This window comes from Rhinatrema bivittatum, chromosome 2 (genome assembly GCF_901001135.1).
Source record: "Rhinatrema bivittatum chromosome 2, aRhiBiv1.1, whole genome shotgun sequence".
In the NCBI taxonomy this organism is placed as follows: Eukaryota; Metazoa; Chordata; class Amphibia; order Gymnophiona; family Rhinatrematidae; genus Rhinatrema; species Rhinatrema bivittatum.
Window position 1 is genome coordinate 374508055 of NC_042616.1, and position 27928 is coordinate 374535982.

General features: G+C 44.0%; 1 protein-coding gene across 1 annotated transcript in view; it reads left to right on the forward strand.

The window, feature by feature from the left end:
- LOC115083294 (dynein heavy chain 5, axonemal-like) overlaps positions 1–27928 on the forward strand; it is a 1259434-nt gene that overhangs the window by 426602 nt on the left and 804904 nt on the right. The window contains exon 34 of the mRNA XM_029587102.1: positions 15113–15291. Coding sequence (XP_029442962.1) covers positions 15113–15291 — 179 coding nt within the window. The remainder of the gene's footprint in view (positions 1–15112; positions 15292–27928) is intronic.

The window sequence follows — 27928 nt, forward strand, 5'->3', positions numbered from 1 at the left end:
ACTTTGGCAAGTCTTGTGGGGGTCAGGAGGCCCCCCCCAAGCTGGCCAAAAGTCTCTGGGGGTCCAGCGGGCGTCCGGGAGTGATCTCCTGCCGCGAATCGTTTTCCGTACGGAAAATGGCGCCGGCAGGAGATCGACTGCAGGAGGTCGTTCAGCGAGGGTTCCGGACCTCCACTGAACGACCTCCTGCAGTCGATCTCCTGCCGGCGCCATTTTCCATACGGAAAATGGCGCCGGCCATACGCGTATGGCCGGCGCCATTATCCGTACGGAAAACGATTCACGGCAGGAGATCGCTCCCGGACGCCCGCTGGACCCCCAGAGACTTTTGGCCAGCTTGGGGGGGGCCTCCTGACCCCCACAAGACTTGCCAAAAGTCCAGTGGGGGTCCGGAAGCGACCTCCTGCGGTCGAATCGTGTTGGTCTATGGCCACCGCCATTTTGCGGCGGCCATTTTGCAAAATGGCGCCGGCTGAAGACAACATGCTTCAACAGCAGGAGCCCGTTTCGGACCGCCGCTGGACCCCAGGGTACTTTAAGGCATTTGGGGGGGGTTCGGGATTTAATTTAAAGGGTCGGGGGTGGGTTTTAGGGGGATTTAGTGTGCCGGTTTTCGGCCCGTTTCGGACCGCCGCTGGACCCCAGGGTACTTTAAGGCATTTGGGGGGGGGATTTAATTTAAAGGGTCGGGGGTGGGTTTTAGGGGGATTTAGTGTGCCGGTTTTCCTGCCCTCCCCCTTCCCCCGATTTAGCTATGGACCGCCGCTGGACCCCAGGGTAATTTAAGGCATTGGGGGGGGGTTTGGGAGGGTGGGGGATTTAATTTAAAGGGTCGGGGGTGGGTTTTAGGGGGTTTTAGTGTGCCGGTTTTCCTGCCCTCCCCCTTCCCCCGATTTACGATTTTTTGACGATAAATCGGGGGAATTGGTATTGTATCGTGGCCCTAACGATTTTTGACGATTTAAAATATATCGGACGATATTTTAAATCGTCAAAAAACGATTCACATCCCTAGAAACTATATCAATCTGAGGGATGGGATGCATCTAAGTGGGAAGAGTTTGGAGAGCAGATTCAGCATCCTTCCCTGACGCTGGAATTCAGCCGCTATCTAAATGAACCCATTTCCGATGAAGAGGTGTCTCGAGTGATACAGCAGATGCGCAAATTAAAAGCCCCGGGCCCAGATGGGTACAGTGCAGAGTTTTACCAGTGCTTGGCTGGGCCGCTCTCTAGGCTTCTTCCTACAGTTTACAATTCATTAATTGACCAGGGGAGCTTTCCAATAAGAGGAAACCAAGCTAATGTAACTCTTATCCTGAAACCAGGCAAGGACCCTTTACTGCCAGCGTCTTATCATCCTATCTCATTGCTGAACGTAGATCATAAAATAATGGCAAAAGTTCTGGCAGAGCGTTTGGGGAATATTATGCCTTATTTGATACAACCTGGGCAGGTAGGCTTTGTTAAGAAGCGGTATGCACTTCGAAACATTAGACAAGTAGTTACGGCCATGGCGTTTTGCAGTCGGGTTGCTGATCCTTACCTGATGATAAGCCTGGACGCAGAGAAGGCCTTTGACAGAGTTGAATGGGATTATATGTTCCATATCTTACGATTAATGGGGTTTAGCGGCTCCTTTTACCAAGCTATTGAACTTCTATACAATGCCCCAGAGGCGCGTATACAGGTCATCGGGGGGTTGACTGAACCCTTTGTGGTGGGAAGGGGAACTAGGCAAGGTTGCCCATTCTCTCCACTACTTTTCTTACTCACTTTGGAACCCATACAAGCTAACACGGTCATTAGGGGAATCCAATTTCAGGATGGAGGGAAAAAAGAAGTTTTTAAATATGCGGCTTTCGTGGACGATGTGATGCTTTTTCTCACATCCCCCCGCCGATCACTACAGATGCTTCTTGAGTTGTTTCATCAATACGCAGCATTCTCTGGCATGCGCATTAATTGGGATAAGTCGGAAGCATTGGCATAGCCAGACTCACTGAAGGAGCGCTGGGAGGGATCTTTTCCATTGCAGTGGGCACGTGGCTCTCTTAAATATTTAGGAATCTACCTTACTATTGATGTACAAAACATATACAATCTTAATATTCCCCCATTACTACAAACCACCCAGGAGAAACTCCAGGCATGGCATAATTTACCGCTTTCAGTGGGATGTCGGATAAACTTATTCAAAATGGTGATACTACTAAAATGGTTGAATGTTTTACAGAATTCCCCCTGATGCTACTATCCAGAGATCTCACACGTATAGATCAATTACTGCGCCAATTTATTTGGAAGGGAGGAAAGGCTAGAATACCACTGCACTGGTTAAAGTTACCTTGGACTAGAGTTGGCATGGAGATTCCTAACTTTAACCGATATGAGAGAGCAGCTAACCTCCATCTGATCAGAGGCTGGCTCTTGGGGAAGTCTCCCTTTGTTAATATCCTTGCGGAGGCTACTTTCATGGGCCCCTTAGCCCTTAGTTATGTCCTTATGAGCATGGGGGACAAAGTACCACCTCTGCTAGCAAACCATCCACTGATACTACCATTGAGTAAAACTTGGACGCACCTCACTAGCCATTTGGGGTTACCACGGGCAGTGTACATATTTAACCTCCTTGAGAGGAAACCTGGATTTCTCCCCTGGCTCCACAACTATTTACTTTGCATCCTGGAGGAACAAGGGCATCTTATACCTGGGCCATGTGCTGGATGCAGAAGGGTATTTTTTGCCCTTTGCTAATTTACAGGAATTATATGGGCTACCAGGTAAACACATTTTTGGTTACTTGCAACTTGGTCATTATCTTAGATCTTTGGGGCAGCCTGTCCAACACTTACCAGCGTTTACAGTGCTAGATGGATTTTTCAAATTTGATGCCACAAAAGAGCCCACCCTCTCACTCTACTACCGGCAGCTAGCACATGACACCCCCAAGGACTCTTACCAAGCATCTGTGGAGCGTTGGAATCAAGATGGGAGTTTCCGGCTGACGCCGCGTATTTTCTCATATAGTGTGAGAGGGGTCCTTCCCATTACCAGTAATATGTACCTCCGGGAGATGCACTTAAAATTTTTGCGTAGAGCCTACATTTCTCCCCAAATTGCATTTAAAGCAGGTATTGCGGATACAGACAAGTGTGTACATTACGGGAGGGGAACAGGGAACTTATCACATGTTTTCTGGGATTTTCAAGCTATTAATAGATACTGGCGACCAATTTCACCGCACCTGTGGCTGTTTCAATGTATAACTCAATATTTGGTGCCAAACCATGGTTCAAGAACTCTGTTAAAAAAAAAGCTGGCTTAGTGGGGAAAAAAGTTATCCTTATCCATTGGCGCAACACGAAGGTACCTTCATTCTGGACCTGGAGAATCCATTTTCATCGTTTGATGCAGTTGGAAAACTCATCCTCTCGAGACTCTCTGGAACACCGCCGAACCTTCCTTCAGACGTGGGAACCCTATATACAACACTTGCCCCACAGAGCCAGAAGTTTGGTACTTAATAGTTGAGAACGTTCGATCTGGGTATAACCCGTTATTGCAGGATTTGAGGCTGTAGATCTCTGGTGGACGGTGGGAGGGTAGGGGGGAGGTAAGGGGGTGAACTGTTACATGACTGATCTAACCTTTGAGCATGGCATTTAAGTGGAGCCTTGTAATACCACTGATATTTTAAAAGATTTGAAAGATACTTCATTTAGCAAGCTTTATGATACAATGGCAAAGAATATCAAAACTATTTTTGCAGCGGTGTGATACTAACATCACAGCATTTGGACTGCAAGAAGGCATTGAAGTCTGCTCCAGATACAGCTTTGGCAAAAAGACAAGTAAAGGCTTCCAACACGCTAGCAAGACATTGAAAATCCACAGAGGATTATGCTGCATTTAGCAAGCTGTCAATTCACAACAGTTGAAGTCTTGAGACACTGAATTGGAAAAATCGACAAATAAAGTAGAATCAACAAGAGATCAATTTCTCCTCACTAAATACAGTCAATGGTATTATCGCAAGAATAGTTATAGACCATATTTCCCCTGAAGAAGCCATTTCAATGGCAAAACAGAGGCCTGTGTTGGGACAGAAAGAACACAGGATAAAGCAGAACTATAACAGAGACTACACACACTATAGAATATTCATTGGGACAATGCTCCTGTGAAACAATTACAAAGTATCCTTTCTTTTGGACTGTGGTTCAACTATATCCCCTTTTTAAAGAAAGTTTCATCCATGTGACTCATTTACAATTCACTAAGTCCAGCTGTATTGCAAGTGATTTATTGTTTCATTACTAGCATTCTGTACATATGTTGACTTACGGGAGCGCTAGGGAGAAATCCCGATTCCGGAGAGAGTTGCGTGCCCTTGGACCATGGTGCAACTGCAGAGACCTCCATAGAAGCACCGAGGCAGGTGAGACGTATCCAAGCACAGGCGGACAGGCTGAAGACCAGAGAATCTGACCTCCGCCAAACTTGATGCATCAGTAGAGACCCAACAACACAATGCTGGTCTCTGGGGTAGCACTCCAGCCACTTGATAGCCCTTTCGGACCTGCCGTACATGAACGGCAAATGTGTCAGGAGGGACAGAGGTCGAGGACAGGAGATGGTACTGAAACAAGATGAAGACTCAAGACATGGTTGGATGAGGACACTGAAGACATGGTCAAACGAGGATGCTTGAAGACATGATGAGACGATACTTGGAGACATGGTCAGACTAAGGTATTTGGAGACAAGATTGGGTGAAACATGAGGCAAGAAGGCAAGGCTGGGGCACGGTTACATCAAGGTCAAGGCATGGTTACATCAAAGTTCAGTCATGGCTATGCCAAAGTTCTGTCATGGCTACGTCAAAGTCCAGTCACGGCTACGCCAAGGTTCAGACATGGTTACGTCAAGGTTAAGGCAAGGCTAAGGCAGGGTTGGGGCAAGATGAGGACTCTTGAAGAATGGACAGACGACAGCAAGGTAAAACTCAGGATGGAGTGTAATCCGGATTGCATGCTAACTCACACAGCCGGAAAGGAGGCTTCAGTGGCCAGGAAGGCCCTCAGGCTATCCACTGACAGCACATTCTGCTGGAGGCTAGGTGAAGCCAGAGCCCAAGACATCGGAGTACAAGGCTTCAAAGAGAGGATCCGTAAACAGAGGATGCCAAAAGGCAGAACATCTGGAGACTAGATGGCGAGATTAACTGGAGACAAGGACATCGGCGACAGCAAAGATGAGACATCTGAAGGCAGGTTCAACTGGGGTATCCAAGGCAAGGACATCAGGACTTCGGGGCCCCCAAGGCACTCAATGAAGAGCAATGAGGAGGTACTGGAAGACAGAACATCCAAACGCCAGGCCTTTTGGACTTCGGACCTGCCGTATACTCAACCAAGAGTATCACGAAGGCACCAAAGAACAGGACAGCTGGACGCCTACTGAGAAGGACTACTTCAGAAGACATCTGCGAACAGGGCATCAGAGATGAATGTCAGGGGAGACAGGACATCAGGAAGCAAGGTCATCTGAAGATGGAGAAATCTATGGACGAAGACATCAGACAAGGACATCGTTGAACAGGAACACAGGATCCGATGAGAGACCAGGACATGGAACAAAGATGAAGACGAGGATCAGGAACCACAAATGAAGGCAAGGTAATTCCCATGAAGAACAGAGTGCCTTGAAGAAGCGGAGGAGGACATCAGAGACTCCTGGACCGAAGAGCTGGAACGGAGGATCCAGGAGCAGTCCAGCTCCATGACTGACTCCATGCGAAGGCAACGAGGAACTGAAAACTGAGCCCTTTTGTAGGGCTGAAGGGGAACTCCCAGGATGACATCAGTTAGGAGGAGCCAGGAGGACTGGCCCTTTAAATAGGCTGAAGAGACGCGGCCCCGCACCTAAGGAGGCAGGACCAGGGACAGCGGCATACTTCTGCAGAGCAGGAGAAGCAGGCCCAAGGCATCGGAGGTGGCTCCTGCCGCAGAAGAGAAGCTGCAGGTGGCACTCCCTGTCACAGGAGGGTCCAGGCGAGAGCGAATCCATGCTGCAGAGACGGAACAACAGCGGTGGCCCCCAGGCCTCAAAGATGGACTCCAGGGTGGCCTAGCCACAAAGAGGAAAGCAGCAGCGGCTCCTCGCCACCCCAGCGGGGGGAGAACATCGGCAGCCTCCGAGCCGCATGGAAGCACATGGCAAGGCCCGCATGCAGGAGTGGAGCATGGGCAGTCTCCAGACCGTGGAGACACCGGCGGCGGCCTCCTGGCCGAGAAAGCTAGGGCAGCAGCTCCAGCCGTGCAGAGACGGCAACGAGGTAGGCAGGCAGCAAGGAGGTAAGAGGCTGCTCGTTGCCTAGCTGCAAGCAGAATCATAACATTGACAATGTTTTATGTAGATATTTATATACTCTATGGGGTACATTTTTAAACCTACACGCGCCGTCTTTATAACATGCATGCACCGGCGAGCGTATGTTATAAAAACAGGGATCCGCGCACACATGCGCGCCATATTTTATAATCTGTGTGTGCGTATGCGTGCGGCGCGCGCAAGGGTAGGGGGAATTATGCCGATGTATCCCGGCCTTCGCCAATTCCCTCTCAGTCCACTCCAATTAAGGAGCAAACTGGGAGGGAACTTACCTACCCCCCTACCTAATGTCCCTTCCCCTCTCCTCTCCTCTCCACCCCCTAAACCCTACCTAGTCCTTTTTTTTTGTTGTTGTTGCAATACTTCAGGGCCGGACCTGAAGTAAGTTGCGCACACCAGCAGCCGAGACAGCGATGAATGGTACTGTCCCGGCCCGCTCTCTCGATCTGCCCCTCCCCACCCCCAGGCCCGCCCCTTCAAAGAGGCCCGGTAGTTCTGCGCGTAATGGGCCCCTTTGAAAATGCGTGCGGTGCACACAAGGCCCGGGCATGCGTGTAACCCCCATTTTTTACATGCGCAACTTTTTGAAAATCTACCCTTATATATGCATAACACTGTAGAGACTTTAGAAGTGGTGTGACTGAGGAATGATTAACTAGGTCAGGTGATAAATATATGTATATTTGTTATTGTGCCAATTTTATCTTTTGAATAGTTTTGATATTCTTTGCCATTGTAAAATAAATCTTCTATATTAAGTATCTTTCAAATCTTTTAAAATATTAATGGTGCTACTTACCCATTTTTAGGGTTCTCTGATGGATATATATATATATATATATATATATATATATATATATGTATATACTGTATACATTTTTTGCAGGTACAATTGTATACCCATGGGCCAATATGGATAAAAATCCCCTGGGCTGATATTTTCCCATAATCCACCCCTGCTAGTGTATAGCAAGGACTATCAGCGGATGGGAAATAGAGTTGAAAAGTGTGATGCTTCTGGATGCCTGTAGAGGATTTAGGAGAGCTGTTAGTTTGCCAAGAACCTGTTCTCAATTGAAATTTCTGCAGGAAGTAAAGTCTCCCATGAATTCCTAGGGGCAGAAGACCAATAGGAAGAAGCAAGTGAATACAGAGCTTGAAGGAGAAAGCAGGAACAGATCCAATCAGAAGTTCAGGAACATTTAAACAATAACCAATAAGGAAAAGGAGCTGTACACATGCAGAGCTGTACACATGCAGAGACTCTAAATTAAGCAATATCATAAGTTGAGATAGTTGGCAGTGTAGTAAAGAAACATACATACATATACTGCAGTGGCAGAATAGGGTTTCATCAATGAAACTAGGCCTAGGCTAGTGCTTCTCAACCCAGTCCTTGGGGCACACCTAGCCAGTCAGGTTTTCAGGATATCCACAAAGAATATGCATATGAGAGATTTGCATACAATGGAAGTAGTGCATGCATATCTATTTCATTCATATTCATTGTAGATATCCTGAAAACTTGAATGTCTTGGTGAGCCCCGAGGACTGGGTTAGGCCATGGTGCAATGCTGGAGCCCAGTTGAGATTGGGTCATGGTCACTAAGGCCCAAGCCTAGGCCTAGGCTTAATGCCAGCTTGAGGTTGGGTCCCAGTTGCTGAGGCCCAGGCCTAGGTCCAGATGTCATGTTGGATTCTGGCCGATTCTGGATACCATTGCCGAGGCCCAGGCTTAAGTGTAGGCCTAGGCCCAACACCGGGGCTCAGCCTGGTCAGGTCCTGGCAGAGGCTGGATCCCATTGCCAAGTCTTGGGCCTAGTTCCATGCCCAATGTCAGGGCCTGACACCAGGGCCCAGCTGAGGCTGGGTCCTGTTGCTGAGACACGGAATCAAGCCCAGGCTCAGGTCTTAGGCCTAGGCCTGGAGACCACAATAATGCTTTTGACATCATCTTTCATGATCTGATGACTAAAAATGACATCATGCTCCTTGGGGATGAGCTGCAGTGATGTCACTGTGGTACCTTCTTCCAGTGCAAATGGTATCATTTTGTTGTAAGATCACATAACAAAATGGCACCATCCACACTGAAGGAAGGCATCACAGTGATATCATTGCATCATGCCCTCCAGAGGAGTCATTTTTGGTTACTGGATTACAAAAGAAAGACAAAAGAATAACCTGCCCTCAGCCAGGACCTGACTTTAGGCATAGGCCAGGCCTGGCTTCGGCAAAGGTATCTGGTCTTGATTGGGCCTAGGCCTGGGCTGAGGTGACTGAGCCCCGACATTAGACCCAGTTCTAGTCCTGAGCCTTGGTGACCAGGATTTTTCCTTGTGCCAGGCACTAGCTTCTGGCCTAGGCCCAGGCCTTAGCAATGGGACCCTACCTCAGCCAAACCCTGGTGTCAAAACAGGCCTAGGCCTCAGGCCTAGACCTGGACTTTGGCAACCAGAGCCTGGCATTGGACCCTATAAGAGTTTATAAGAAAGAAGAAGACAGACATCAATATCTTGAAAAGCTAAGAGAAGCTGGAAAAGTAGTCAGGGGAGCAAGGATGCAAATGAAAGAAAAAACAGCAAATACTGTAAAAGGGTGGAGGGGACAATATATATTTAAAAATGGTAGCGATAGGTGTAAGTGCAAAAATGTAAGTGCAAAAGTGGCATTGTAAGGTGAGGGGGAGGAATATGTAGAGGCTCACAAGGAAAAGGTAGAATTGCATAACAAATATTTATTTGGTATTTAATGAGGAAAGGTCAAGAGTAGGATTACAGAAGACACAAATAGGATTAGAAATGAAGTAAACTTAAAATGATTTTCAGAAATGTGTGTTCATGAAGAGCTAGCTTATGTTAAAGTAGATAAAGCGATGGGGCCAGATAGGTTATATCTAAGGGTATTAACATAGAGATGTTCAGGCAGTACTGCTGGATAACTTTTTCAATGCTGCTTTAGTGTCAAGAGTAGTTCTGGAGGACTGGAGATAGGCAGATATGGTTCCTCTTCACAAAAGTGGAAGTTAGGAGGAGGTTGGCAACTGCAGACTGGCTAATCTGACCTTGGTGGTAAGTAAATAAATGGAATCATTGCTAGAATAGAGGGTAATGCATTTTCTTGAATCCAATGTATTACAAGATCTGAGACAGCATGGTTTTACCAGATTTAGGTCTTGTCATATGAATCAGATCAATTTCTTAGACTGGATTACCAGAGAATTGTATCGGGGAGCGTGTACTTGTATTTCAGTAAGGCCTTTGACATAGTTCCACATTGGTGACTTATAAATAAACTGGGGCCTTTCGTATGGGCCCTAAAAGTGACTGACTGTGTTAGAAACTGGTTGAGTGAGTGGTGACAAAGGGTACTGATAAATGGAGTTCACTTCAAGGAGAGTGGCGTTACTATGGTGTGCTGTAGGCATTAGTGCTTTGACTGATTCTTTTCAACTTTTTCATAAGCAATATTGCAGAAGCATTATAAGGAAATATTGTTTTTTTTCCGATGATACCAAAATCTTCAACAGGGTGGAAGGTATGGAAAACATGAGGAGGGATCTAGTGAAACTTGAAGAATTGCAGTTAAGATTTAATGCTAAAAAATGCAAGGTCATGCATTGGGGCTGCAAAAACCCGGGAGAGTTGTACAGTATAGGGAGTGAAAATCTTTTATGCACAAATCAAGAATGGGATCTAATCTAATCTAATGATCTCCAGGTGACCAAAGAGGTGGAAAAGGCGATGGAAAATGCCAGACATTTAATTGGGTACATAGGAATGAATGGTCAGCAAAAAAAGTAGGTGATATTGCCCCATATAGGTCCTTGGTGAGGCTTCATTTGGAATACTATATACATTTCTGGAGATCGCACCTTCTAAAGGATATATACCAGATGGAATCAGTTCAGAAGTTAGTTACTAAAATAGTCAGTGGTCTTCACAGTCAAGTGCATGAAGACAGACTTAAAGATTGAAACATACATACCCTACAGGAAAGATAGGCTAGAGGAGATATGAAAGTGACATTTAAATAACTCCAATGTATCAATGCACAGGAGGTAGCCCTGTTTCATTGGGTTTGAGGCTCTAGAATGAGGGGATAAGTGATGAAGGTGAAAGGGGCTAGAATCAGGAGCAATCTATTTCTTTTTTTTTTTTTTTTATTTATGAATTTTCAACTTACAATAAGTATCATTCAAAATTTTCACATATTCAAATCCTTTGAATATTTTTTTGGTAATACAAGATATTCACATTGAAACCATGTAAACCATATAATATAATTCGAACATAATATAAACATATCTTGTTACCGGATACAAAACAAAGAGGGGAGCACAGAGCAAATATCTTTATAATTTGACGGTACACAAAATTTAACAGAATTGTAAACTCTTATATTTATTGCCCAACTATATTTAGATTACAGCATTATTTCCCTCTTTGGGGTTCCTCCGTCCCTCTAGAAATCTCTCTAACTGAAGTGGGTCATAGAAGACGTATCTAACACCATCAACCCGCATGACACATTTGCTTGGGAATCGTATCATTATTTGTATACCCTGTGTCCTCGCCATATTGGCCAAAACAATAAATCTTTTCCTTTTCTCCTGTGTCTCCTTGGAGACATCGGGATATATCCAGATTTTTTGGCCCAAGTAGAGAGAGGCACGCTTTAACATAAAGGTTTTTAAGACCCTATCTCTATCAAGGGACTTTTCAAACTTAACTAACAAACTACCTCTCGATTCTACTTGGGCTGAATAAGAAGTTTCAATTAAATCTGTTACATTCAAAGACCCATTATCTTGTTCCAATACATTTATTTTCTTTTCATTAACAAAGTACACATTAGTTATTATTGGAAACTGTTCAGGCTGCCATGACAGAATTTCCAAAAAAATAATTTTTTAACTGTTTCCTAGATGAAACCATTCTACACTTGGGGAAGTTAACCACTCTTAAGTTAGTATACCTAACCTGATTTTCCAATATTTCAACCTTTTTACTTAAAGCAGTTTCTCCTTTAATGATTGATGATTGCATCTTCTCTATAGAAGATATATTCTCTTGAACTTTATTTATTGCCACCCCATAGTTAGTCACCATGGGGTTTAGATTTATCAATACATTTTGCATCTCTTTTATACTATTGTTTAATTTCAATATATTATTTTGTAAAGTATTCATAGCACGCCATAGTGTTTCCACAGTTACTGATTTTTGATTACCAGGCAAGGCCTCGGGAAAAAAAGATGGAGAAGGTACATTAACAGATAATTGAGTTGGAATGGTCCCCATTGGAGGGGTTACTGCTGATTCTATAGATGGTTTGGAGGTCCTGGTACTTTCCAAGATCTCTCCGGTCCCCCTCATCTCTTTAGGGAAAAGGATCCCAAGTTCCTTATCTTGATCTTGACTATGTGGCTTTATAGTACTGGAGTCCGCCTCGAGCAAGTTCAGCTGTATCATCGACATCCGAGTATCAGCTGGGCCAGGATCTCCAGAATTTAAGCCACTTCTCGGAGGTGGGGGAATAGTTGGCGCCCCGGGACTTAAGCTCACTTCTCCCAATAGAGGTATAGTTTGCTCTCCTAATACCTCTATAACGGGACTCTCCGGGGTTGTCAGGTCTACTGGTGGGTAAAAGGTTGTCAATATTGTTTGTACTGGGTTAGAATTAACCAGGGTCGAGGCATCTGGGTGAATCTTCCCCTTCCGCTTAGTATGCGGCATATTTCCTACAAATAGCAAGAAGAAATATCCCAAAAACAATTTGAATCTTTTACTCACAGTTTCTGTTAATTCAATACAAATTGGCGAGTGGGAGATACGTTCCGGACCTGCATCACCTTCAACTTCAAAGAGGGAAGGCACCTTCCCACCTTCGCCGGCCTAAGCCGACCAAAGCCACGCACCCCTTACGGAGCGCGCGGCTTAGGCAGCATGCGCCAACGGCGGCGGTGCGCCATCTGCCCGTGTTCTTATGGGCAGTCGCACTCTCCGACTTCAATCAGACTCCTCCCTCTCTCTACCGAGGGGGGAGGGTCAAGTCCTCTCACCGTAGCCCCATGGGTGGATCTTTAGTTGTTCCGGGCAGATCTTTTCTCCTTTTTAGCTGAGTGCTGATGGTCCTCGCGCTTTCTCTCGCTCATGGGCTCCCCAATCTATTTCATTATATAGAGAATGGTGGATGCATGGAACAAACTCTCAGTGGAGGTGGTAGAGACAAAGACAGTATATGAATTCAAGAAAAACATGGGACAAGCATAGGGGATTTCTGAAGGAGTGGTAGAGATGGTAGAAATGGGCAGATTAGATTGGTCATAATGATCAATATGTTTCTATTTTCATGTTTACACATATAAAGTGAAAGAGGTCTAAACAGAAATAAAAACATTCTCAATTCTTCTAGATCCAATCAGGAGAAATATATTTCCTCCATGAGACTTGGACATCTCCAACATTTCATAAAAAGATAAAGGTCACTTTCAGAACCATAGATGTGTACATCCAAGATATGTTCATCTGGGATTATTATACAGGCTACAAATTTTTGCTTTTCTGTTTGCGCATACTTTTCAGGATGAAGATATCAACCTGATCATCAAACAAAAAGAACCCACAAGGCATGTCTTCGAAGATTGGGTTGTTAAGAATTTAAAAAGTACAAGCACACCTTTGATTGTCTCCATTGAGGGTGTAAAGTATGTGTCTTAGCAAGGCATGTACATTTTTCAAAAATTAAATGATTGAACATAGTTTTCATCCTAACCAAATTAGATCCATATAAAGCTCTTTTTTACTGCAGCTAAAAATATGTGCATTTTGAAAGTATGCTTGTACTTTTAGGTGACATAAGATTTACTTAGGTGCATTTAGCCATTCTGCTCATATGATCCTGATTTGCCTTGTTAAAAGCCATACACAGAGTTGATCCTAAGGAAGAATATAGTTGAATATCATCTGCATAAATCTTAAAATTCAAGCTAAATAATTTTATTCAGAGGAGCCAAAATATATTCTAAAGAATTAGGGACAATAGTGATCCATGAGGTACTCCACAAGTTAATGTCCAAGATTTAGATTTAAAATCTCCCATAATCCCTCACTGGGATGTGTTAATAAGGAAGTGCTAAGGCAAGTCTAACCATTTTCCTAAAATCTAAATTTCTCCATCTACAAAATCTCATGGTCTACAATGATGAATGCTGAAGAGTGGTTCAGTATTTATTTATAAACATTTGATAATCTGCTTTTTCCTAAATTAGTCTCAAGGCAGATTTCAATTAAAATTACAATTAAGATTAGAATCCAGATTGCAGTCAGTTCAATCAAAGACATTAACATGAGATTAAAGCATACTAATTAGAATTAGTAAATTTTAATTAGTAGAATTAAAGTAATATGCGATTAGGACAATTTTAATATACAAAATTCTATTAATTGCATAGAAACTACCTTTTCAAAGGAACCCAAAACGGTACATTTTAGATAAGTCTGTTGTATTTTTAAAAATGGCAAATTATCCTTTTCCAGCATCAGTCACTAAGATTCTCTTTACCCCCTCAGAAAGGGCCAAATAAATTAACTGGACATACATGATCTATCAAAAAATTACTTTATTTTTATAAAGTTAAAAATATATATTATTTAATATGTAAATATAGGAAAATGTGTTTTACAATTGCCATATAATTTCAAAAAATTACCCAACTCTCACCACAGAATCTACCTTTGAGCTGCTGTAGAAAACTGTGGGCTATAGATATATTATCTATATGTTTGTTTGTACATTGTGAGATCCATAGTTCAAATAGAAAAGTTAGCCAGATAAACTTATCTAGCTAATTTTGAAAGTATATTGTACTATTGTATATAGCCGGCTATCTTAAAATTTTAGGACATCTCTTTGGCTTGACCAGATTTTGGGCCTTATTTTCTACACGTATCACACGTGGTAAATGATGTTTCGCACGCAAAATGTCCCTTTTCGCATGCGATACCAATATGGGGGCGGAGTCGGCCCCGGAAGAGGAGGAGTCGGGGCGTCACCGGGGCCAACTCCACGAAGCTGCCATGGACGATGGAAAGGTAAGGACCTTTTTGCGTCCTATTTCGCTCCCAATAGCTACATCTCCTATGGTGGCGCTATTGGGTGTGAAACTGACAGCGATCGCACCGCGATCCCGCCCCCCGTTTCGGCCCCCCGCCCCTCATTTCCTAAAGTATCGCAGGCCTGTGATACTTTAGAAAATGAGGCCCTTGGCCGGCTAACTCAGCTCCTCCCAGTTATGCCCCCCGAACACCCCTAACTTAGGCCTGGATTTTCTAAGGTTGTAGACCTTAGAAAATACCGCGGAAACAGGGGGCAGGCCGGCTTTCGCACCCAATAGCACCATCGTAAAAGGTGGTGCTATTGGGCGAAAAACTGGCGGCGAAAAGGTAAGGACCCTTTTCGCTGTCATCGGTGTCTTCGTAGCGTCTGCCCCGGTGCCGCTCCGATTCCTCCCCTTCTGGTGCGGACGCCGCCCAGAACCCGCCCCGATTTAGCTATTGCGTGTGATCTGCATAGAAAATTACCCCTTAGCCAGATAAATACCCAAATATTCATTTAGCCAGCTAACTTCTGAGTTAGCCAGTAAATGCTTCTGAATATGGACCTCTGTATGTGTATAAAAATAAAAATGTTTCCTTATGTTTTCCTTCTCCAGATGTTATATTACACTGTCACAGGCTCTGGGAATGAGTATGGGTGGTGCTCCTGCAGGACCTGCTGGGACAGGAAAAACAGAAACCACTAAAGATATGGGGAAATGCTTGGGAAAATATGTTGTTGTCTTTAACTGCTCTGATCAAATGGATTATAGAGGTCTTGGTCGCATTTATAAAGGTAAGACTTGAGTATATCTGGAAATTCAATATTAAAAATAATAGTTAATTTTATTTATAAAGTATATTTGAAAGTAATAACATACTGACCGGAATTAACTATTAGAATAATTTTTCATGTTTTAGTTCAGTTTAATGATATTACAAATGAGACCATACTTGCCCTGTATGAAAGATAAACAACTTGTAATAAAAGACCCAGGCCTGTAGGTTAGGGGTTGTAATGCACTGCAGTGGCATCTATTAGGGGGGATTATGATTGAGGTATTAGAAATGACACACAGACAAAACTGCTATTGCCACCCAATGTTTCCTTTTGCCAGCTGTTTCAGCACAGAGTGCTAAATTCCTTACTATGACATTTTAATCGCCTTTAACAAATGAGGGGAAACAAAGTAGAGAAAAACATTCTGCACATATACACTCTGCAATATTGACTTGGATAGGCTCTCTTGTTTTAATTCTCTCCACTATCGTCTCTTCAATACCCACAAAATATGTTCTTCCCTATCCTTCAGTGCTTGCTTTATGCTCTTCTTTTTTTACTCAGTTTGTTTATTTTAACAGTTTTCTATCTGGTCTCCATGACACATCACTCTGGTTCATTTCAACTTTTGTAAAACTCAGGAGCCCATTTACTGTACTGCCTCCCATGTCACTCTTATACCATCCTCTTGTTGCACTCTCTACATTGACTTCCTGTTAAATACCCTTACCCAATAATATTCAGACTGTTAACTTTTACCTATCAATGCACTCCTGATTACCTCTACTTTATTCTTCCTTCTTATCAACCCTCTCACTCTTTATATTTCCAATCTCATACGTCTTTCTACATTCCCTATAAGCCAGATCTCAGTTTTGTGCTTTCTTACTTCTGGGTCCTACCCTGTGGGTAGGGACTTTCAATTTCAGTTTTTAATTATTTTTCCTGGGAATTTATCAGTATTTATTATTTATTTATTTATTTATAATTTTTATATACCGAAGTTCTTGTAAGAACTACAAATCACTCCGGTTTACATAAAACGATGATATGCCCAAAATCGAGAAAGGGGCTTTACATGGAACAATAGAACAGAATGCCAATTTAACATAGTAATATTAAAATATATTATAGATACAATATAAATACAATATAAGTAAGAGAACGTTTGAACTCAAAATCTTTGTACAGTTAAAAATCATAATAGTAAGACTCAGTGAGGGATCCCATAAATTGGGTTTATCCTCCCATCTAGGCAGCATTAAGAGTCTCGGGGAGGCAAGATGGCGGCATAGACGGTCGCAGACCGCTGAGCTCCCGATTTTCTACAAAAAACTTTGAATTTCCACTGCATAATGCCATCAAAAAGGAAAGGAAAAGTAAGGCTTTTTCCACCCGAATCCTTACCTCCTCCGGGGCAACTCGACATCGCGCGGTTTATGCGCCAACTGGACTTGGTCGAGGGAGCCGGGGATTTCGGTGTGAGCCCTTGCGGGAGAGAGCGAGGAGCCCCTGCGGATGAGGCGTCCCTCAGCCCCGACACCAGGCCGCCCCTGGCGCAGCGTGACCCCGATCGAGTTTCTCCCCAGTCGCTGGCTGATGACGCGGCAGGAGCGACGGGGGGGTGGGGGTGGAGAGCGACTCGTTTCAGACGCCGAGAGCAAAGGAAGCCACTCGCGAGGGCATTGCCCCGGTCGGAGAGGCGCCGTGGAGGATCCCAGAGAGGGTGACTGGCCCCGGAGGAGGAGTAGTAGAGGGGCTGTTACCGACTGGGCTCCCGATTGACAACTTGCCCGACGCTGAGGATGAGTTCATGCAGCTAACACCTAGACCGGAGGCAGTGACGCTAGAGTCACTGTGGGACTTGATGGCGGGCCAGGGCCATGCAATAAAGAGGTTGGAAAATAAAATGGACTCCTTAAATTACAATTTCCAACAGAGAATATCAGATGTGCAGACGCAAGCTGGAGAATTTAGGAACAAAGTTAAAGAAGCTGAAAAGAAAATCCAAACTCTTCAGACTGTAAATGCAGCTGTGATCAGAGAACAAATTGCCTGTTCCAGGCGTTTGGAAGCCTTGGAAAATAATATGAGACATCTTAATTTACGGGTACTAAATTTTCCAAAGATAGCCGGGGAAATCCCATTTACTATGCTGAAGAGACTGTTTAGAGAGGGCCTAGGGTATACAGATGAAAATATGCCTTCAATTAATTTTTGTAAATTTATGAGTAATAGACCCTCGAATTTAACCTCCACTCCAGCTCCGGCAGTACCATTAAACCTGACAAGTTTTCTTGAAAACTCCGATACTGATGTTATTGATAGAAGTCCATTGCTAGTAGCTTTTATAACTGTCCAAGATTTAAACGGAGTTATGAAAAATTACTTCAGAAAATTTCCTTTATTTTTTCACGGTCAGGCTGTTCGTATTTATCCTGATTTAGCTCAAGTTACCCAAATTAGGAGGAGAGAATTCCTTACTTTAAGGCAAGAGGTGGTTTCGTTAGGCTTTTCATTTAAGCTTCGTTATCCCTGCAGATGCACTCTGAGTAAAGGAGATGAATGTTTTATTTTCCTCCAGGTTGATCAACTTCGCCAGTTTGTAGAAGCCCGTAGGCCCAATACATCTTCCCCGGCCGATACGGGGTTAGGTTAAAGTTATAAGCCCAGTTAGTTCTATGTTAGTGCTATTATTTTGTAAGGTTACGGGTTCGTAACATTTCTAAAAGATCTCTTCTAAAATTTTCCCTGCCTCCAAAATTAGTCAGGGATTACTTTTACAGAATCAAGATAAAAGTTTAAAAGAAGGATATGGTAATAAATATTGTGGTATTTGTTTAATCTCTTTTGTTTAGGATAACTGGCTTATTGGTATATTTGGTATATTGGAATAGAATACCTATTCCCTGTTTCTTCATTTGAATTGTTTATTGTACCAGTTAACGAACCATACCTGAAATAACTCTTTTTGTGATTGTAATAATACTAAAAATGTATAAATAAAGAATTAAAAGAGTCTGGGAAGGCTTGGTGGAAAAGCCAGGTTTTTAGCTTTTTTTTGAACTCCTGATGACTTGGTTCCAGTCTTAGATCTGGGGGGAGCGTGTTCCACTGGTGGGGGCCTGCTGAAGATAGTGCTCGTTTACTCAACGATGATTTTACCTGTGGGGCGTGAAGTGTGCCTTTGTATGCGCTTCTAATTGGTCTGGAAGATGTATGAGGTTGAAGTTGAGTGCTTAACATGATAGGAGCTAGTTTGTATGTCGCTTTGTGAACGATTGTGAGTACTTTATAGAGGATCCTGTGTTTAATAGGAAGCCAGTGTAGATTACGAAGGATTGGGGTGATATGGTCTCTTTTGTTAGAGTTTGTGAGAATTCTAGCGGGGGAGTTCTGTACCATCTGTAATGGTTTGATGGTATTAGTGGGGAGACCGAGAAGAAGGGAGTTGCAATAATCTAGCTTAGATAGTATAATGGATTGGAGTACGGTCCTGAAGTCGGTGAAGTAAAGGAGGGGTTTTAGTTTTCTGAGGACTTGCAGTTTGTAAAAGCAGTCCTTTGTGGTAGTGTTTATAAACTTTTTTAGGTTTAGATGGTTGTCTAGCCAGGCTCCAAGGGCCCTGACGTCAGATGAGAACATGCTGTTTGAGTTTGGTTGCGTGGGGCTTGATGAGATTGTGAGGAGGTCGTGGGAGATAATGAGCATTTCAGTTTTATTGGCATTCAATACTAAGTTGAGGCTTGAGAGTAAGTCTTTAATTGGCTGTAGGCATTCATTCCAGTAGGTGATGGTTTTTTGAAGGGATTCTGTAATCGGGAGAAGGATTTGTATGTCATCTGCATAGAGGTAATGGGTAAGCTTGAGGTTTGAGAGTAGGTGGCAGAGAGGGAGGAGGTAGATATTGAAGAGGGTGGGTGAAAGTGAAGATCCTTGCGGGACTCCTTGATCTGTAAGGATTATAACAAAGAAAAATGGGAGAAAATCAGTAGTAAATGACTCATTTATTTCCACTGATTTTCTCTCTTTTTTGTTTGTTATAATAATCACCAGTAAATTCCTGAGAAAAATAAAATAAAAACTGAAATTGAAGGTCCTTACCTCTGGAACATCCAGGATGCTAACTCTCTCCATACCTTCTGGTTTAAAACCAAAAAAGCTATCTATTCCATCTATCTTATCTTGAACCATAAGTATGTCATCTGAATTTTTTTCTGTTCTCAATACAACTTTGTACTGTTTGTAACTTGTAACGATATTTAATTTTATATCAGAGCTCATCAACCAATGATGCTCTAAGTGTGTTACAGAGCTACCACTATTGTTATATTCAAACAGAAATGAAACTTAGTTACTGTGGGATAGTCAAGCAATAACTTCAGGATGGAGGTCATCCAAGGAACGTACAATTTGATCTGAATCCATGAAGGTGATGAGTGAAAGATCGCTTTTAACATCTGCAACAGACATTCTGAGTATCTACTAATGTTCTTCAGGTTATAGAAGCGGTGAGGCAGTAGGATCTCTACCTGCTCTAACTGAAAACAACAGTAAATTCACTGTACTGTAATGCTAGGTGTGCAAGTTCAGAGGTAACAGTCCGGGAGGCCAGTACCACAGGAGAGATTCTGGTCATATATTGTTCATGACAGTTAGGATTCCCATCTAGCAATTTGTATCATTACCCAATCGATGTGGGGCTGGTAACTCAAGAACCATGGCAGGCCTAGAATGATTGCAATAGGTAACATGTAGAGACTGATTTGTTCTTCATGTAAGACCCCAGTCTGTAAGGTCAGTGGTACTGTAGTCTTAGTAATGTCTGTAAATGGAGGTTTTTGAAAGTGGGGAATTCAAGGGCACTGTTGGTATGTTATAGTTTTGGTCCAGAGCCTCGTGGATAAAGCTTTCTCCAGCACTTGTATCCAGGAAGGCAAGCGTATCGAGAAGGACATCTTTGTAAGACAGGCATGCTGGAACCAGTAATTGTGAAGAGTGCTAGAGTGGCCTCTCCCATCAGGACTAGATCCTTGGGTTTCCGGTTTTGTTAGGGTATCAACTTGCAAGATGGCCTGGTGTAGCGCAGTAGAAGCACAGGTTGAGAGTCTAACACCTCTGCCTCTCATCATTGGAAATTCAGAAACGATCCACTTGCATAGTCTCTGCTGGTGGTAAACCAGACTCAGGAAGGGAATGGTTAGTTACTGGCTTCTGAAAGGTTGAAGCAGGGTGGGTAGGGTGATGTGTCAAACTTCATTCTTTGGTACATTCCTGGAACCTCTATACTATGGCTAGACTGATGAGTTCGTCCAGGCTAGGTGGTAGGTTTCGGGCAGCCAGTTCGTCCTTAATGCATTCCAAAAGTCCTTGTCAGAAAATTGTCATCAAGCTGTCGCTGCCCCATTGGAGCTCAGAAGTCAAGGTTCAAAAGTGCACCACATACTCCCTACACCGAACAGAGGCCTTGTCTGATTTGCTGGATAGGATGGTGAGAATCCAGAACTCGTCAGTAAACCTCCAGTGCTTTGGGACTTCATGAACAGTGACGGATTTAGGACTTTGGTGTCTCTAGGCACTGTTGATGCTGTTGCTTACTGTCACCCCCCTCTTCCTCCCCCCCCCCCCCAAGGTTGGACAACAGGATGCAGAAAATCTAAGACACAGTCCCTCCTAGTTTCTTGCGACAGCTCAGGGGTAGATCCTGTGGCAAAACTGAAAAATTCTGAAGCAAATTGGCAAATATTTCCATCTTTTGTATTGCATTATGAAACTAAGTAGTTTTACACTATATTAATTAGTATAATTTATATTATTGTTAATGGAAGGCAGCAAATCTTCAGCTAGCCTTCAGCTTGCCTGCTTCCCCCCCCCCCTCCCCCCGATTACTGATGCCCTAGGCAAAGGCCTGGTCATGAAGCCTCCTTTTGAACCACTTGAGCTGCTGCGCTTGAAGTTTCTCGCCTGGAAATTGTCATGGCCATCACTTTGGCATAAAGATCATGTGAACTACAGATTCTGGTTTCATATTTGCCATCCCTGTAATTTTTTTTTCACAATGGGATGAATCTATAGACCCATCCCAAGATTCTTATAAAAATGGTTTCTGTGTTCTATACAAATCAAGCTATTGTGCTTCTTGCATTCTTTCCATTACTACATGCACACAAGGGAGAACATGCTCTCCATTCCTTGGACTGTAAGAGAGCCCTGGAGTATTACCTAATGAGGACTCAACCTTATTGTCAAACTTCTCAACTGTTAATAGAATGGGTAGAGCAGTTGCCAAACAAACTTTCCAATTGGCTAGCAAATTGTATTGCACACTGTTATGTGCTAGCTGGCTTGCAGTTTACAGATTCTGTCAAGGCTTTTCAGGTCAGAACCATGGTGACTTCAATGACTCATCTCAGAGCGACTTGTATGGAAGAAAAATGCAGCACTACTACTTGGTCATCTATGCATACTTTCACATCCCACTATTATTTGGGCAGCATATCCTGAGGAAACTATAGCTTTGGACAAGCAGTACTGTGCAGCCTGTTCATCCAGTAGTCAACTCCACCTTGTGAGGCTGAGTTGTCTTCATTTAAATAAGTGCTTCTGCAGTGTAACCCTCAACTTGGGACTTCCCATACATAATGGTTAATTCATACTTGCTTATCAGTGGAGAAAGCAGGTTTGCTTATCTGTAAACTGGGTTCTCCATAGACAGCAGGATGCATTAGCCATTCTTAATACCCTCTAGAGATGTGCATTCAAATTGAACAAATGTGCAATCCACAACGCATAAGTCCCTGTTCATTTGATTCGTGGGTTCGCGAAATGCATGGCGATCCCCACAAATAAAACATATCATATTAGTTTCATTCTTTTGGTTCGCAGTGATTTCTTAGTGGCCATTTGAAATAGGAGAAGGCCATGTGGGAGTATCCATAGCAAAAATCAGCCCTTTCCTGTGAGTCATAAGTGACCTCACAGCCCTGTCATAGAGTGGGTCAGACAGGTTGGCAAGGAGAAGAGAATGCACTAACGACATAGGAAAATGTGGGAGAGAGGTTCTGGAAGCCAAATTTAGGATTTTAGGTAGAAAGCTGAAATCCAGAACCTCCAGGGTGGCATTCTCTGAAATGCTTCCTGTTCTACGTGCAGGTTCCCAGAGGCAGGCAGAGCTCCATAGTTTCATTGTGTGGATGAGACAATGGTTCAGGGAAGAGGGATTCTGTTTTGTAAGGAACTGGGGAAACTTTTGGGGAAGGGGGAGACTTTTCAGAAAGGATGGGCTCCACCTTAACCAGAGTGGAACCAAGCTGCTGGCTCTAACTTTTAAAAAGGAGATAGAGCAGCTTTTAAACTCGAACAAGGGGGAAAGCCGACAGTCACTCAGCAGTGCATGGTTCGGAGAAATGTATCCTTGAATGTATCCTTGAAGGATACTAATGAAACAGGAGAGTTAGGGCATCCCAACAGAGACGTTCCAATAAAAATCACCTGAGCTAAAGATTTCCAAATTATCTCTAAGAACTGAAAAGCAGGTTGTTAATACAAAGAAAAAACACACTTTGAAATGTCTGTATGCCAATGCCAGAAGTCTAAGAAGTAAGATGGGAGAGTTAGAATGTATAGCAGTAAATGATGAGATTGACATAATTGGCATCACAGAGACCTGGTGGAAGGAGGATAACCAATGGGACAGTGCTATATCAGGGTACAAATTATATTGCAATGATAGGGAGGATCAACTTGATGGGGGTGTGGCACTTTATGTCTGGGAGGGTATAGAGTCCAACAGGATAAATATCATACAAGAGACTAAATGCTCAGTAGAATCTATATGGGTAGAAATCCCATGTGTGTTGGGCAAGAGTATAATGATAGGAATATACTACTATCCACCTGGACAAAATGGTCAGACAGATGATGAAATGCTAAGAGAAATCAGGGAAGCTAACCAATTTGGCAGTGCAATAATGGGAGATTTTAATTACCAAATAACCAAAAATGTGGAACCCAAATCAAAAGTTCAATTGATAGCCTATGAAAGTGTCAGCAAGCCTTGACGTTATATGTCACTTTCAAGTAGACACTAACCGGTCTTATCAATCATCCACCTTCATCATCTCTTTAATGCAACAAAATATTTTTTCTAGCAAGAGCCACATATCTTCTTAGACGGGACCAGACGTCTCAACCATCTTTGGTTGAGACGTCTGGTCCCGTCTAAGAAGATATGTGGCTCTTGCTAGAATCATTTCTATATGCCCCTGAGGAAGCTTACCCAGCAAAACACCGGCCACTGTAGGGCAATTCTAACAATTATATATGAAAGAGTCATTCTTGCTTACATGAATGGAGGACTGTTTTAACTCATTGAAAAAAGAAAAATAAAAAATAAAAAATATTTTGTTGCCTTAAAGAGATGATGAAGGTGGATGATTGATAAGACCGGTTAGTGTCTACTTGAAAGTGACATATAACGTCAAGGCTTGCTGACACCTTCATAGGCTATCAATTGAACTTTTGATTTGGGTTCCACATTTTTGGTTATTTGATTCTGTGTTGTGGTTAACCGCTGACTCCCTTGTGTGAGTAGTATATCACAGATTTTAATTACCCCAACATTGACTGGGTAAATGTAACATCAGGACTTGCTTGAGATATAAAGTTCCTAGATTTAATTAATGACTGCTTCATGGAGCAATTGGTTCAGGAACCAACAAGAGAGGGAGCTATTTTAGATTTAATTCTTAGTGGAACGCAGGATTTGGTGACAGAGGTAACGGTGGTGGGGCCACTTGGCAATAGTGATCATAACATGAACATGAAGTCGTGTTGCCGTAATGAAAAATGGCGCCGGCCATATGGCCATATTGCCGTACGGCCGGCGCCATTTTTCATTACGGCAACACGATTCGAGTGCAGGAGGTCGTTCCTGGACCCCCGCTGGACTTTTGGCAAGTCTTGTGGGGGTCAGGAGGCCCCCCAAGCTGGCCAAAAGTCCCTGGTGGTCCAGCGGGGGTCCGGGAGTGATCTTCTACGCTCGTGACGTCGGGGACAGGAACAAAAATGGCGCCGGCGCCATTTTCTATCAACGCACTCGTGGCCCGAGAGTGGAAGATCACAACGGGACCCCCCCACTGGACCCCAGGTAATTTAAGACATTTTGGGGGGGTTCGGGAGGGTGGGGGATTTATTTTAAAGGGTCGGGGTGGGTTTTAGGGATGTTTTAGTGTGCCAGTTTTCCCGCCCTCCCCCGATTTACGATTTACGATATTTTAAAAAACAAAACCGCGACGATCCGATTCCCTCCCCCCCCAGCCGAAATCGATCGTTAAGACGATCGATCACATGATACACATCTCTATCATCCCCAGCCTGTACAACCAGTGCCGCAGTCACATCCGAGCACTGCTAGCTAAGGCAGAGGGGAGTGTGCATTTCACCTGCGATATCTGGACCACCATGAATGCTGCATACTCTTTTACCTCTTCCTGAGAGCAAACTGGTGGAACCTGGCTGAGGCAGGGACAGGCAGCAGCTTCATTAGTGAACAAGTATCAGGGTGGAGGTGGGCTTTACTGCAACCCACCTGACGGGTGAGGCCCATACCTCAGCCAATATTCTAGCATGCATCAGACAGATGCTGGCGGACTGGCAGCTACACCAGCGAGACAGGAATCTTCCAGCAGGGTTCTTTGTCACAGACAATGGTGGAAACATGGTAAAGGCAATATGCGACGGGCGCTTTCAGAACATCCGATGTTTTGCACACACTTTGCACCTGGTAGTGAAGTCAGCTCTGGGGTTGGAGTCCAAGCACCAAGAGAATGAATACCTGCAGGACTTAATATACAAGTGCACGAACATAGCAGCGCACTTCCACAGAAGTGTGAAGGCGGGGCAGGTTAACCGACAAAAGCAGACTGATTTGGAGATGCCTCACAAGCATCTCATTCAAGACATTGCCACCTTGTGGAATTCCACCTTTATGATGCTACAGAGGTTGGTGGAGCAGCAGACACCCCTTCATGAACTTTCTGCGGCAAAGGACAAAGGTGTGCATTGTCCTCTAGGGCATCATGATTGGTTAGTCTTGAGTCAGCTGGTAAAAATCCTGCAGCACTTCAAGGATGCCACGGAGGAGCTGAGTTCCAGAAGTGCCACCTTGGCTGACGTCATCCCTATAGTTAATTTTCTAGTGGAAAATTTGAAGGGCTTTAAACAGGAAGAGGGAATGACAGCAGAGGGGCTGCATTGTCTGGACATTTTGCAGAAGCAGGTACAAGAGAGATTAAGACCTTTAACAAAAGATCACACATACATGCTCACCAAGTCTGTGATCTCCATGTGAAAGGGAAACTCACCCTACAGTCCGATCGTTTCACATTTGTGAAGGACCTGCTGTTAGTAAAAGTCTGTGAACAGGAGCGCCATAGGCAGTGACAGATTAGGCATGAAGCAGAGGAGGAAACAACGGGCACCTCAGAGAGTAGTGCAAGCCCAAGCACTTTGTCAGCGACAGCTAGTACTTCCACCTCCACTTCAGTACACCAAAGCCATGTTGCCCCTAAAAAAGCATCTGTTCTGGAAAGGGCTAGAGCGAAAGCAGCTGGCAAGAAGGACTCTCAGCCCACCCAAGCAAAGGAGACATCAGCACAAATGTCAGTGACTCGGTATCTCACAGAGCCCACAGAGGACATGCAGACAGATCCGCTGGCATATTGGGCAGATAAGTCCACTCTCTGGCCACACCTAGCCAAAGTGGCTCAGCGATATCTGTCATGTTCATCAACCAGTGTGCCCAGTGAACATGTATTTTCAATGACAGGGGATATCATGAGCCCTCACCACTCAAGGCTGGCACCAGAGTTGATGGAAATGCTAGTGTTTTAGAAAATAAACCTTTGCTTGGGTTTCCAAATTTTCCCCGTGAATGGCAAGATAAATAAAAGCAATTTAAATCCTTGCAGCAGCTTCAACTGCCTCATATGCTCCAGATAATATCAGCACATGTACCTGAACTCAACCACTGTGCCTGTCTGTCCACTGTCCAGGCCTTACGTCACTGCAAGGGCCTGACCTCAATCACTGTGCCTGCCCGTCCAGCCCTTATGTCACTACAAGGGCCTGACCTCAAACGCTGTGCCTGTCTGCAGTGTCTGCTGTCCAGCCCTTATGACATGACAAGGGCCTGATCTCCAACGCTGTGCCTGTCTGCAGTGTCTACTGTCCAGCTCTTATGACATGACAAGGGCCTGACCTCAAATGCTGTGCCTGTCTGCAGTGTCCACTGTCCAGCCCTTTCGTCACTACAAGGGCCTGACCTCAAACTCTGTGTCTGTCTGAGTTTAGTTCTAGTATTTCTAATTTCAGTTTCATGTATTTGTGCATCACTTCTTTACAGAATATTCTTTTTCCTGTTTTGCAACATTTGGAATGTAAGAACATAAAAAGGTGACTTAAGATGTTTGTGTGGAGCTTGCATATTTCATATGCTCAATAGTTTTCATGACCTTCATAATATGGGCCATTTTCCCTAAATCTTTCTTAGGTGCCAACATTAATGTTTCTAGTACTATAGAAAACTGGTGGTAGTCACCCTCTAGTTCATCCTTTGTGTTCCCATATTTTACAGAGGCACTGTGTAGGGTACATAGTCAACATAGGTCGATATTGTAGATTTGGACTTGAGTAGCAGTTTTCTTATTTCTGAGAGCTCTTCAAGTTCCTTTGTCATCAGCTGAAGTGCATAAGCAGTTAATAGCTTCTGGGTATTAACTAGAGGCCAACGGAACCACCACACTTTTGGGGCCAACCTAATCTAGGGAGCCCTTTCCTGCGCAAAGGAAAGGGAACTCTCTCCGGGTGCAGCCAGCATATCTCTTAGTACCCGTTGACCCATGTTGAACCAGAACCGCTGTTCACATGGAAATCTCTTCCACATCGCCACACTTTGAAGGCTCATGCTCCAATCTAGGGGCCAACCCATTCCAGGGAGTGCTTTCCTGCACAAAGGAAAGGGAACTCTCCCCGGGTGTAGCCTATCTCTTAACATCCGCTGATCCGTGTTAAACCGCTGTTCACATGGAAACCTCCTCCGCCTCGGCCTTCAAAATTCTCGTTTGTATATCTGCTACATCCACCAGATTTTAAAAGACCAGCAAGAGCTCACTAGATGCCAATGGAACCACTCCACTCTAGGGGCGAACCCATTCTAGGGAGCCCTTTCCTGCACAAAGGAAAGGCAACTCTCCCTGGGGCCAGCCTGTCTTGCCCCTATCAAAATCACAAGGACCTGTCTACCTCAGCTCTGCCAGCCTGTCTTGCCCCTATCAACTTTCTGCCACTCTGCCTTGCTGCCGTACACGAGACGACTCACTCTACTCCTTGTGGTGTTCTTGCCACTATCATGGTTCCTCAGTGTGTTGGTGCTAATCCTTCTGCTGCTTTTTCCCTTTATCGGCACCTTGTGGTTTTTCCTGACACACTTTCTGCTTGCTATTTTCCCTCTTCATTGTGCTATAGGATGTCAATGCCACTTTTCTTGCCACTTTGCCTGTCGTGCTGCCTTCGAGGGTTCATGCAACTGTTATCGGTGCTCTCTTTTGAAGCTGTGGTGTGTTTTTCTTGCTGCTGCTTTGCACCTCTGTTA